The sequence below is a fragment of the Enhydra lutris genome, unplaced genomic scaffold (assembly GCF_002288905.1).
Source record: "Enhydra lutris kenyoni isolate GAN:26980312 unplaced genomic scaffold, ASM228890v2 scaffoldscaffold75, whole genome shotgun sequence".
Lineage (NCBI taxonomy): Eukaryota > Metazoa > Chordata > Mammalia > Carnivora > Mustelidae > Enhydra > Enhydra lutris.
This window is the reverse complement of record NW_019154159.1, coordinates 2,980,737-2,992,931: the sequence shown is the minus strand read 5'-3', so window position 1 is coordinate 2,992,931 and position 12,195 is coordinate 2,980,737. Positions and strand designations below refer to the sequence as shown.

The following is a 12,195-nucleotide window of genomic DNA, read 5'->3' as shown; positions in this document are numbered from 1 at the left end:
GGGCGGGCCACCGGGGTCACTGCGAGGTTCCCCTGATGGGGCAGCGGCCGCCCCGATGCGGCTCCCTGAACGAGCCCCAGCCCATCCCACCGCGGGACAGAAGGAGCCGCTCTTCCCCCGCGACCTCCCAGACCTAACTCCAAACCCAGCAGCCGCTTCTCAGACAGAAGAGGCGTCTCTGCAGAGCCCGGACGGCCGTGCACCGAACAGCCATCCCGCGGGCACCGTCTCGGCTATGGGCCCCTGTGGCCGCCAGCGCACACGGACTCAGACTGTCCCCACGCCCCGGCCACGTGGCTGCCGGTGGCCCGCTCCCACGTGTCAGCCTCGCGGTGCTCCTCCCGCCCGGCTGCTGCCTCCCTGAGCTGTGCTCCCGGCGCGCTGTCCCTCCCGCAGGCAAACCTCACCAAGTCCCAGAACGAATTCAAGATTGTTCTGAAGGAGCTGGAGGACTCCCTGCTGGCCCGGCTGTCGGCCGCGTCGGGGAACTTCCTGGGGGACACGGCCTTGGTGGAGAACCTGGAGACCACCAAGCACACGGCCAATGAGATCGAGGAGAAGGTGAGAGGCCGCCTCCCGGGCCGGCCCCGTGCTCCCCGCAGGGCACACAGAGAGGCCGCCACCGCACTGCTGGTCGGGCCGCTGGGAGGATAAGCCACGCGGCCGCCCGTGTCCCCCGACCCCGGGAGCCAGGGCCGGAAGCAGGGGCTCAGGCCCCACCCAGCACAAGTCCCTCGAGGGGGAGGCCACTGCACACGGGCGCTGTCCGCCCACTCGTCCCACTCAAGCCCCATTTGTTTTAAGGTGAAAGAGGCAAAAACCACAGAGGTTAAAATCAACGAGGCCAGAGAGAACTACCGGCCGGCCGCGGCGAGAGCATCCCTGCTGTACTTCATCCTGAACGACCTCAACAAGATCAACCCCATCTATCAGTTCTCGCTCAAGGTGCGGCCGCGGCCAGGCTCCGGGGCCAGGGCCCTGGCGTCCACAGAGCCCCGGTGGGCAGCGTGGGGCGGCCTCGGGGTCCAGCTGCGCAAGCCTCCATGCTCTCCTCCCCAGGCTTTCAACGTGGTGTTCGAGAAGGCCATCCAGAGGACAGCCCCCGCCGAGGAGGTCAGGCAGCGAGTGGTCAATCTGACGGACGAGATCACCTACTCCGTCTACATGTACACGGCCCGAGGGCTCTTCGAACGGGACAAGCTCATCTTCCTGGCCCAGGTGACCTTCCAGGTGCGTCTGCCCTTCCCGTCCCCGCTGCGGGATGTGCCTGGGACTCTGTCTTGTCGACATGAGGCATTGTTTTAAGGGGAGTCCCGAGGGGGAGGTCTGCGAAGGAGAATTTTACGAGGAAACATCGTTCTACCACATTCACATGCTGCCCCCGGAGCAGTCCGCGCCGGAGGTTACCCTCCGTGGATGCCAAGTGCCATTTCTTAAGGAAACAGAGACACAAAGGAATAAATATTCCTCCTGTCCATACGGACCTGCTGGGGTGTTTCAGATTTTCGTTGCACTGAATCGATGAGACAGCCCGACTGTCATTTTGTTTACGGCATCTTGTAAGTACAGTGAGAAACACTAGTTTCCTGAGAGCTTCCAGAAGGCAGCTTTCCATCCGAACTCAAACTGTCCATCGGGGTCCAGCTCGAGGAGGTTTTCTTTTATCTGCGGGTCCCTGAACGGCAACCCCTCCGTGAGTGAGGCTTCTCCCTTCTGAGAGGAGGGCATGAGGCTCTTTCCTCGGTGCTTTCCCTAATTTTCCAGAGATTTGTCTTTCCACCAAAAAAAAAAAAAAAAGAGAGAGAGAGCGATTGAGAGAGAGAGAGAGAGAGCACGCGCGCGGTCTGACGCGGGCGAAAGTCTTTGGTCTGTAGCGTCTGAGGGAAGCGCGCGGGGCCCTGTGTGTGCAGCGGCCCCGGTTCCCCTGCCGTCCATCTGGGACCCGAGACCCAGCCAACTGGAGGCCCCGAGAGCTGGTGGGCGTGAGCAACAAGGAGACCTAGAACATGACCCAGAAAATCCCCCAGAGAGTGCGTGTGCCCCCCAAAACTGACTTGTGTAGGTACGCTCATAGCGGCTCTGCTCACACCTGCCACAAGGTGGACGGAGCCCGGGTCTCCATCAAAGGATGAGCTGAGAAGCCAGACGCGCCTTCTCCGCACCCCCAAGCTTGACTGACCCCCGCTACGGCGTGCACAAACCTCGGCAGAAGCCAGAGGGGAAAGGCACCTGGGCAGGATCCCCGAGACACGGACTGTGCAGAACAGGCAGGGCCAGGAGATGGGGCCCAGAGTCGGGGCCCCAGCGGCTGGCGGCGGGTCAGGGGCACTGCTCAGGGGCTCCCTTCGGGAAGATGGAAAATCTCTGGTTCTAAGTGGCAGTGGTGACTGTACACATGAATTTACTAAAATGTCTTACTTCGATTGGGTTAATATAGTAAACGTCATGTGTATTTTGCCATAATTTAAAATCACGACAACAAACCAAGGTGAATGCGAAGTCTCGTCCGGACCCAGGGGCAGGACAGCGCTTCCTCCAGGGGTGAGAACGCCCTGGCGTGTCCTGTGCCCACACCCATGACCATGACCGTGACCAAGGAGGTCTGCTGCACTCCTGCCAGGGGCCGCTGGCCTCCCCTCCACCCGGTTGTGGGCCGACACTGAGTGGCCCCCACGTCCCCTCAGGTCTTGTCCATGAAGAAAGAGCTGAACCCAGTGGAGCTGGATTTCCTCCTGCGGTTCCCTTTCAAGGCCGGGGTCGTGTCGCCGGTGGACTTCCTTCAGCACCAGGGGTGGGGCGGCATCAAGGTTGGTGTTGGGACGCTCCCTGCTGCCGTGGGTCCCGCTGGGACGGACATCCAGGGACCTGGGGAGGCCCCAGAGTTGGGGCCGAGGTGCAGAGGGCTCCTGCCAGCTGCCAGCTGAGCCACGACAGGCCCCAGGGGGGCCCAGGGCTGCCCCGATACTGCTGCCGCCCCCCAATCCTGGCGGTCCCAGCATCCAGGCAGTTCCTCTGACCTAGGCCCAAGCACTCAGGGGCCCCCCGTGTCTCGGGTCAGAAGGCCTGAAGGCGGCGGCCCCCGTGATGGGTGCAGCCCCTGTCCCTCAGCCCCTGGGAGGGCGGCGGGGGTCGGGTGCCTACGCTAGACCCTCCGTCCGCGTTCCTGGCCCTCGGGGGCACCGGCTGCTCACTTTCGGGCCTGGCCAGGCGGCCCACCCTCTCCCGGCGCCGGGACAGGGGAGCACGGGGGGGAGCTGAGAGGCCACCCGCCCCCAGGCCCTGTCGGAGATGGAGGAGTTCAAGAACCTGGACAGCGACATCGAAGGGTCGGCCAAGCGGTGGAAGAAGCTGGTGGAGTCGGAAGCCCCCGAGAAGGAGATCTTCCCCAAGGAGTGGAAGAACAAAACGGCCCTGCAGAAGCTGTGCATGGTCAGGTGCCTGCGGCCGGACCGCATGACCTACGCAGTCAAGTGAGCGCGGCGCCCCGGGGGCCGGGCGGTGGGGGGGTGCGCCGGGACACACGCGCACACACGCTCACACACACGTGCACACGCACACAGGTGCTCCCCGCCCCTCCCCCTCCCACCAGCCTGAGGGACGAGTGAGGGGAAACAGGGCGACACCCCAACCCTGAGCCAACACTGTCTTCCAAGTGTGGGCGTCACTGACTCTGAGGCCACACGGGTCCCTCCGGACACAGCAGGGAGCAGATGAGTGTTGAGTCGCCGTCATCCAGGGACCTGCATGCCCTCAGCGGCTACATTTAAAGTTAACTCTTGGGCCAGCTTAGGCTCATTTGCAGAGAGAATTGTTCTGATTTTATGAATAATTTCTCCGCCCCTGGAGCCCCCGCACAATTGGAAAATTAATCACTGTGGCCTTTCATCCCCGTCCTGTTCACTCTCCATTTGGGCCTGTCATTTCCACAGAAGGACTCCAGGAGCAGCGACCTCACACAACACTGCGCCGGTCCCTACGGGTGACATCTGAGATGTCCCATCTACCCTCTCCTGGAGTGGGGAGGGTTTCCCTCCTCCTGACCCAAGGCTGACCTGAGAGCATGGAGATGCCATAGGAAGGGGGGACGGAGATGCCACAGGAAGGGGACAGAGATGCCACAGGAAAAACAGAGATGCCATAGGAAGGGGGGATAGAGGTGCCACAGGAAGGAGGACCAAGATGCCACAGGAAGGAGGACGGAGATGCCACATAAGGGGGGATAGAGGTGCCACAGGAAGGAGGACCAAGATGCCACAGGAAGGAGGACGGAGATGCCACATAAGGGGGGGATAGAGGTGCCACAGGAAGGAGGACTAAGATGCCACAGGAAGGAGGGAGGAAGGAGACACCACAGGAAGGAGGACGAAGCCGATGAGGGGTCAAGCCCAGCACCCGTTCTCGGACACATCCGTTCTCGGACACAATACAGTGTCTTTGCCTTTTCGTGGTCCTTGCTGCCCCAAAGCAGATGCCCCAAGAGACACCTTCGTCCCGAACAGAACTCCATTCTGACAAAGCAGAGGCCCAGCCCGCGCCCGGCTGTTCACAAAGCATGTCTGTTTGGTTCCATTTGGGGGTGGGTGGGCACAGGCAGGACGGCAGGAAGTGGAGGGAGACGAGAAGCCTCGCTGCGGAGGCCAGCCATGCCGGAAGGAGTTTGGACGAAGTTCAGGAAAGGTCGAGGGGAAGGACACCTGGCCGTCACAGCAGGGACATCGGCCAAGGAGCAGAGCGTGGCCAGGTGTCCAGGCCCACGGCCCCTGGCGCGTGGTGGCGCGTCACCCAGGTTCGCACGTGTGACGGCCCGAGGACGCCTGGATGGAGGAAGTACCTCAGGACTTCGTGCGCTTCGCTGGGGCCGGGGCGACCCCAAGCCCCGCTCGGTGACATGTCTGTAGTGTCTGGGAAAGCAGATTTCCCTGATTCTGTGTGGGCCGTGGGGTTTCCGAGCAAGGACATTCAAGTCCACGGTGAATAACGCAGCGGCCCCGGACACCAGAGGCGGAGTGTGTGCCCGGGGCCAAAGCCTCAGCTGGTCCACACCCGGGCGCCAGGAGGCTCACGGGCCCAGAGACCGCAGCAATTGGCCTGGCGCGGGAGGCAGGGGCTGGCAAAGTGCCTTTCCCCCCAAAAGTGCAGCTTCTGTGGTGCAGAAGGCCCGGGGCTCCTGGGGAGCAGCTGGGAGCTGGCCCCAGCTCCCCTCTGCCAAGGACTCAATGCCGGGAGTGGCAGAGCCTGCGGGAACCAGGAGCACGCTGGGCGGCATCAGTCCCCCCGCAGAGAAGGACCCCGTGGCCTGGCAACATCAGCAGCAACGGGGAATTGGTGGCATTCCCGTCTAGGGCAGGACTTGGGACACCGCAGATGTCCTTCCTGGATGCTAGCCTCCACGCTCCGGGTCGATCCCCAAGGCCGGAACCAAGCATGGCTGGGGAGGGACTCGGGAGGAGCACCCCCGACGCCCCGCCTGGGGCCTGCGTCCGCTCGGGGAGCTGCACAGAAGCCAGCGGAGGCCAGAGCCGGGGGTGAATCCTGAGAAGGGGTTCCCCAGGAAGTCCTGCTGGCCCCGTGGTCCCCACAGAGTCGGAGGGTGTGGGGCGGCCCCTCCGGGAGCCCTTCCCCTCCCACTGTCTGTCAAAGACTGACTTGCTGCTTCTAAGGACACCGAATCTTAGTATATCGGCGCCGGGAATGACTCAGAATGTGGGAAGCCGGCCCTCTGTGACGGAGAGGCGGAGAGGGCTCTGCCGGTCACACCACACACACTTCCCCTGAGAGGGGTCCCAACCGACCCCGGACTTGTAAGGGTCAAGAAAGTAAGTCTGGGCTTGGAACACAGCTGCTTCTGTAAAGACAGATTTTTCATCTAAATTCCTGTGATTTTTCTGATGAACCATGTTTTGCGGTCCTTGAACTCACCAAAGGGGGGATAGAGGTGCCACAGGAAGGAGGACCAAGATGCCACAGGAAGGAGGACGGAGATGCCACATAAGGGGGGATAGAGGGGCCACAGGAAGGAGGACCAAGATGCCACAGGAAGGAGGACGGAGATGCCACATAAGGGGGGGATAGAGGTGCCACAGGAAGGAGGACTAAGATGCCACAGGAAGGAGGGAGGAAGGAGACACCACAGGAAGGAGGACGAAGCCGATGAGGGGTCAAGCCCAGCACCCGTTCTCGGACACATCCGTTCTCGGACACAATACAGTGTCTTTGCCTTTTCGTGGTCCTTGCTGCCCCAAAGCAGATGCCCCAAGAGACACCTTCGTCCCGAACAGAACTCCATTCTGACAAAGCAGAGGCCCAGCCCGCGCCCGGCTGTTCACAAAGCATGTCTGTTTGGTTCCATTTGGGGGTGGGTGGGCACAGGCAGGACGGCAGGAAGTGGAGGGAGACGAGAAGCCTCGCTGCGGAGGCCAGCCATGCCGGAAGGAGTTTGGACGAAGTTCAGGAAAGGTCGAGGGGAAGGACACCTGGCCGTCACAGCAGGGACATCGGCCAAGGAGCAGAGCGTGGCCAGGTGTCCAGGCCCACGGCCCCTGGCGCGTGGTGGCGCGTCACCCAGGTTCGCACGTGTGACGGCCCGAGGACGCCTGGATGGAGGAAGTACCTCAGGACTTCGTGCGCTTCGCTGGGGCCGGGGCGACCCCAAGCCCCGCTCGGTGACATGTCTGTAGTGTCTGGGAAAGCAGATTTCCCTGATTCTGTGTGGGCCGTGGGGTTTCCGAGCAAGGACATTCAAGTCCACGGTGAATAACGCAGCGGCCCCGGACACCAGAGGCGGAGTGTGTGCCCGGGGCCAAAGCCTCAGCTGGTCCACACCCGGGCGCCAGGAGGCTCACGGGCCCAGAGACCGCAGCAATTGGCCTGGCGCGGGAGGCAGGGGCTGGCAAAGTGCCTTTCCCCCCAAAAGTGCAGCTTCTGTGGTGCAGAAGGCCCGGGGCTCCTGGGGAGCAGCTGGGAGCTGGCCCCAGCTCCCCTCTGCCAAGGACTCAATGCCGGGAGTGGCAGAGCCTGCGGGAACCAGGAGCACGCTGGGCGGCATCAGTCCCCCCGCAGAGAAGGACCCCGTGGCCTGGCAACATCAGCAGCAACGGGGAATTGGTGGCATTCCCGTCTAGGGCAGGACTTGGGACACCGCAGATGTCCTTCCTGGATGCTAGCCTCCACGCTCCGGGTCGATCCCCAAGGCCGGAACCAAGCATGGCTGGGGAGGGACTCGGGAGGAGCACCCCCGACGCCCCGCCTGGGGCCTGCGTCCGCTCGGGGAGCTGCACAGAAGCCAGCGGAGGCCAGAGCCGGGGGTGAATCCTGAGAAGGGGTTCCCCAGGAAGTCCTGCTGGCCCCGTGGTCCCCACAGAGTCGGAGGGTGTGGGGCGGCCCCTCCGGGAGCCCTTCCCCTCCCACTGTCTGTCAAAGACTGACTTGCTGCTTCTAAGGACACCGAATCTTAGTATATCGGCGCCGGGAATGACTCAGAATGTGGGAAGCCGGCCCTCTGTGACGGAGAGGCGGAGAGGGCTCTGCCGGTCACACCACACACACTTCCCCTGAGAGGGGTCCCAACCGACCCCGGACTTGTAAGGGTCAAGAAAGTAAGTCTGGGCTTGGAACACAGCTGCTTCTGTAAAGACAGATTTTTCATCTAAATTCCTGTGATTTTTCTGATGAACCATGTTTTGCGGTCCTTGAACTCACCAAAAACCTTCTTCCTACTCAAAACCCCCAGTTGGGGGAGAGCACCAGGGTGGGCGAGAACCATCTGTGTTCGGCTCCTTCCCGCAGCCCTTCCTAGACAGCAGAACGGAGCGTGTGGGAGACAAAATCGCCGAACCCGTCCCCTTCCCCCCGAGTACAGCAAGCTCAGAGGCCCCGGGGCCACCTGCTGCTGGGGCGCGCTCACCTGAGATGCCCTGGGCTGTGGCCCCACTGAGGCGTGTGGCCCTGGGAGCCTCTGAAGACGGGGCCGCAGGAGACCACCTCTCACTCACCAGCACGAGGGCCACTCCAGGGAACCGCGCACTGCAAAGCCCGCCAGGGACGGAGGTGGGGAAGCACCCATTCCCCCACCACACCCCCCACAAAGAGGAAAGCCCCTGAAAAGGCTGCCTGCAGGCCTGAGACCTTGCTCTGCTTAAGGAAATCCACCGAAGGGCGCCCGGCTGGCTCGGTCGGAGGAGCATAGACTCTTGATCTCCGGGTCGTGAGTTCAAGCCCCACGGGGAGTGTAGAGATTGCCAAAAATAAAATCTTTAAGGGGCGCAGCTGGTTAATCGTCCAGCTCCTGATTTCAGCTCAGGTCATGGTCTCAGGGTCACGAGATCGAGCCCCGTGTCGGGCTCCACACTCAGCACTGAGTCTGCTGGAGGTCCTCGCTCTCTCCCCGACTCGCACACTCTCTCTCTCTCTAAAGAAATCTTTTTAAAAATAGTAAAAAATAAACTCCTTAAAGAAATAAAAGAAAAGAAAGCCCACCAAGGAAAGGGCCCCTCCGCCAGGGGTCCCAGCCCACCCTCACCCCTCGCCTGCGGCTCTGACCCAGCGCGTCTCCCTCAGGAACTTCGTGGAGGAGAAGATGGGCAGCAAGTTCGTGGAGGGCCGGAGCGTCGAGTTCTCCAAGTCCTACGAGGAGAGCAGCCCCTCTACGGCGATCTTCTTCATCCTTTCCCCGGGTGTCGACCCCCTCAAAGACGTGGAAGCCCTGGGTAAGCTTAGCCGGCCAGGGGGGCCTCAGAGCGGGGCGGCCCCATCCCCCGTCACCCAGGGTGCGCGTCAGAGCCACCGCGAGGCGCCCCTGCACCCCCGTGAGGAAACACAGAAACGGACGAGCCTGGGAGGGAGACGAGGCCGTGCGGAGAGCAGGCTGTGAGGTCCTTGGCAGGGGACACACACGGGCACCACGGGCCCCTGCGACCCCACGGCAGGTGGGCGCCCCGAGAATGAAAACCGGTATGGAAGGGCACACGCCATAGGGCTGTTCACCCCCAAGGGCGAAAAGGCAGGCAAAAGCCACCATCCGTCCACTGCCGAGTGGCTAATCCCAGCACGGCGAAGCCACATAGTGGGACAGAACCGAGCCATCAAACTTGCAGACGCACCTTGGAAACACTGTGCCGAGAGGAACCCCAGCCGGACACCCAGGCCCCCGGCTCCAGGCTTCTGTGTATCAGAAGCGTCCGGAATGGGCAGATCCACGGAGACACAGAGCAGCTGAGCGGCTTCCAGAGGCGGGGCGGAGAGCGCCGGGAACTGCCACAGGGCCGCACGACACGGCAAAGGCATTAAATGCCACTGAACCGTGCGCTTGACCGTGGGTCTGAAACGGGCCAGTCTGATGTTCTGTGTGTTTTACCACAACGCCACACGGAGGGGGGAGGGCTGGGATTCCCGGCCGCCTCCATCCGCGGCCCCACGTGCTTCCTGTTCGTCCTCCTTCAGGGAAGAAGCTGGGATTTACCATAGACAACGGGAAACTGCACAACGTGTCCCTGGGGCAGGGACAGGAGGTGGTGGCCGAGGACGCTCTGGACATGGCTGCAGAGATGGGACACTGGGTCATACTGCAGGTACGGGGCCCCCGGCGGCGCCCACACCACATCCCCTGTGCCCGGTCCGCGGGGTGGTGGGCCGTGGTGGTGCGAGGATGCGGGCTTTAGGCCAGAGCTTCCCTACAGAGGCGTCCCTTATAAAGCCCAAACTCCAGAGGGGATGAAAGCGCCCCCATCCTCCTCCTCATGTGGGGCAAGTGCTAGGGACCCCGGATGTGTTCTGTCCACATTTTGGGTAACCCCTAGCCCAACCCCCAGCGCGGCCCTTTCCTGAACCCCAGCGAGCACCTGCAGGCCTCCCCGGCCTGCACAGGTGAGCTGACCTCGGTCCACATGGTCTAGCCTGGTCCTGTATGGAGACCCCCAGCTTCATGCCATTCCTTCTACCCAAACCTCAGAGCAGGGGTGGGGGCCATGTCACGTCAGCCCGACGCCAGGGATGCTAGGGACGCTGGGGAGGCCGGGGAGGACTCGCCAGGAGGCGGGAGGTCTTGAATTCACCGAGTACGAGCACAGATGCCCCAGCCTCATCAGCTCAGCTGAAGTTGGCCGGTGCGCCTGGGGCCTGTGGAAGGGTGAGATGCGGCCACCGCTCAAGGGACGGGTGGGAGGGCCGCGAGGGCACTAAGGCCCGGTCCTGGTCACAGAACATCCACCTCGTGGCACGGTGGCTGAGCGCGCTGGACAAGAAGCTGGAGCGCTACAGCGCCAGCAGCCACGAGGACTACCGCGTGTTCATCAGCGCCGAGCCCGCCCCCAGCCCCGAGTCCCACATCATCCCCCAGGGCATCCTGGAAAACGCCATCAAGATCACCAACGAGCCGCCCACGGGCATGTACGCCAACCTGCACAAGGCTTTGGACCTCTTCACCCAGGTGAGGCGGCTTCCCCTCCGGAGCGCGCGCCCCGCAGACAGAGAGGCGGCGGTGGCCTGGAGCCCCGAGGACACCCTACGCTGGTTCTCGCCGCGCCGGGCCACCCCCAGCACGCGCACGCCCACACCTCTCGCCGCACATCAATATACTCCTGGAAGATGGAGTCGAATGCACACAGTGCAAAACGCAGTCAAGTTACAGCTTTAAAAAAAAAACAGGAACACGTATTGTAACCCGTTTCATCGCCTGCGAGTCAGCGCAGCTCAACGCAGAGCGGGTGCTGGGTTTGCCGGAGCCCCTCAGGAGGGGCCCAGCCCGGAAGGCGGTGTGCCGGGCTCAGGTGCTTCCCAGGAGACAATCCCCAGCGGGGCCCCCACCCTGCTTCAGTGGGACAGCTCCCGTGGCCCCTCCCTCCACGTCCAAACCTCCCTCCGCCCTCCCCCCCGCAGCCCTGCCCCCTCCCGCAAGCCCCTAGCATTTTCCTTCACCTCGCGGCACCTGACCTTCCGTTCTGCACCAAAACCTTCTGGAGGCGCACATTGAGCTCCCAAACGGAGTCTAAAACTTTTCTAAGGCCGCCACCCCTGCCGCCTCGGAGCGCCTACACATATGCACTCGCAGAGCACATCGTGCGAAGAGCACACAGCTCACCGCGGTTCCCAATACTGTTCGTGCCCGCCGCGAGGAGGGCTGACGGGGCCAACGGACGGTACTTCTCGCTAAAGAAGTCCTGACATGTCCTGCGCCTGCGAGTATCTTATTAGAAAGCAGCCTAATTTCACGCGTAGTCAATACTTAAGTGGTAGAGCTGAATTTCTGAAGGAAGTAAAGACGAGAAAGCATGCTCTCTCCTCCAGCCCTGTGGACCAGGGCCTCCCACAGCTGGTCCCCCCGCCCCCACCGCCCCCACCGCCCCTCCTGCCCCCAGTGAGGCAGCTGGCAGAGGCAGGACTCGGGTCCTCTCCCGCAGGACACCCTGGAGATGTGCACCAAGGAGATCGAGTTCAAGTGCATCCTCTTTGCCCTGTGCTACTTCCACGCCGTGGTAGCAGAGAGGCGCAAGTTTGGGGCCCAGGGCTGGAACAGGTCGTACCCCTTCAACAACGGGGACCTCACCATCTCCATCAATGTGCTCTACAACTACCTGGAGGCCAACACCAAGGTGAGGGTGTGCCTGGTGCCCCAGGGGTTCTCCGCACCCCGTCCGCCCCCGTCCACTGTCCAGGGCTCAGGTGTAGGACGCATCCCACAGTGTCCTAAGCCGAACAAAACCTGAAAACCAGAAGTCCCGAGACTCCACCCAGAAAGGAGCCAGGACGACTGCCGCCCTGTCCCTGGCCTCCAGCCCTGCGACACTTGTCAACCGTCTGGCAATTCTTTGCCTTGCTAGCACACTCCACGGGGGCAGGCATCTCTGGGGGGGCAGGGATGAGGAGGGGCCTCCCTGGTGCGCGGTCAACGTCCATGACAGAACCCAGGTCCAGACAGAAAACCAAAACAGTCTCCCTGGAGCACACAGGCACCGCTCTGATTTTCCTGATGATGGAGACACGTGCAAAGTGCGTCCCCTCGGAGGACGGAGAAGCCGCGGACGGAGAGGGGCCTTGCCCAGCACCGCATTGAGCTGAGCCGAACACTGGGAGCTGTCTCCCAGGTCTTGGCAAGAAGCCGATGCCGGGGGGCAGCCATGAGGGAGTGGGGAGATTCACGTGGGAGGAACAGTGCTCGAGTTTTTTGAAGACATTTATTCAGACACTTGCCCCGTTATCTAT

At 62.5% G+C, this 12,195-nt stretch overlaps 1 protein-coding gene across 1 annotated transcript in view; it reads left to right on the top strand.

Moving 5' to 3' along the window:
* Positions 1–12,195, top strand: part of LOC111160287 (dynein axonemal heavy chain 17) — a 95,261-nt gene that overhangs the window by 74,245 nt on the left and 8,821 nt on the right. The window contains exons 66-74 of the mRNA XM_022523225.1: positions 397–561; positions 805–945; positions 1,060–1,230; positions 2,685–2,807; positions 3,277–3,470; positions 8,557–8,705; positions 9,439–9,566; positions 10,196–10,423; positions 11,394–11,585. Coding sequence (XP_022378933.1) covers positions 397–561; positions 805–945; positions 1,060–1,230; positions 2,685–2,807; positions 3,277–3,470; positions 8,557–8,705; positions 9,439–9,566; positions 10,196–10,423; positions 11,394–11,585 — 1,491 coding nt within the window. The remainder of the gene's footprint in view (positions 1–396; positions 562–804; positions 946–1,059; positions 1,231–2,684; positions 2,808–3,276; positions 3,471–8,556; positions 8,706–9,438; positions 9,567–10,195; positions 10,424–11,393; positions 11,586–12,195) is intronic.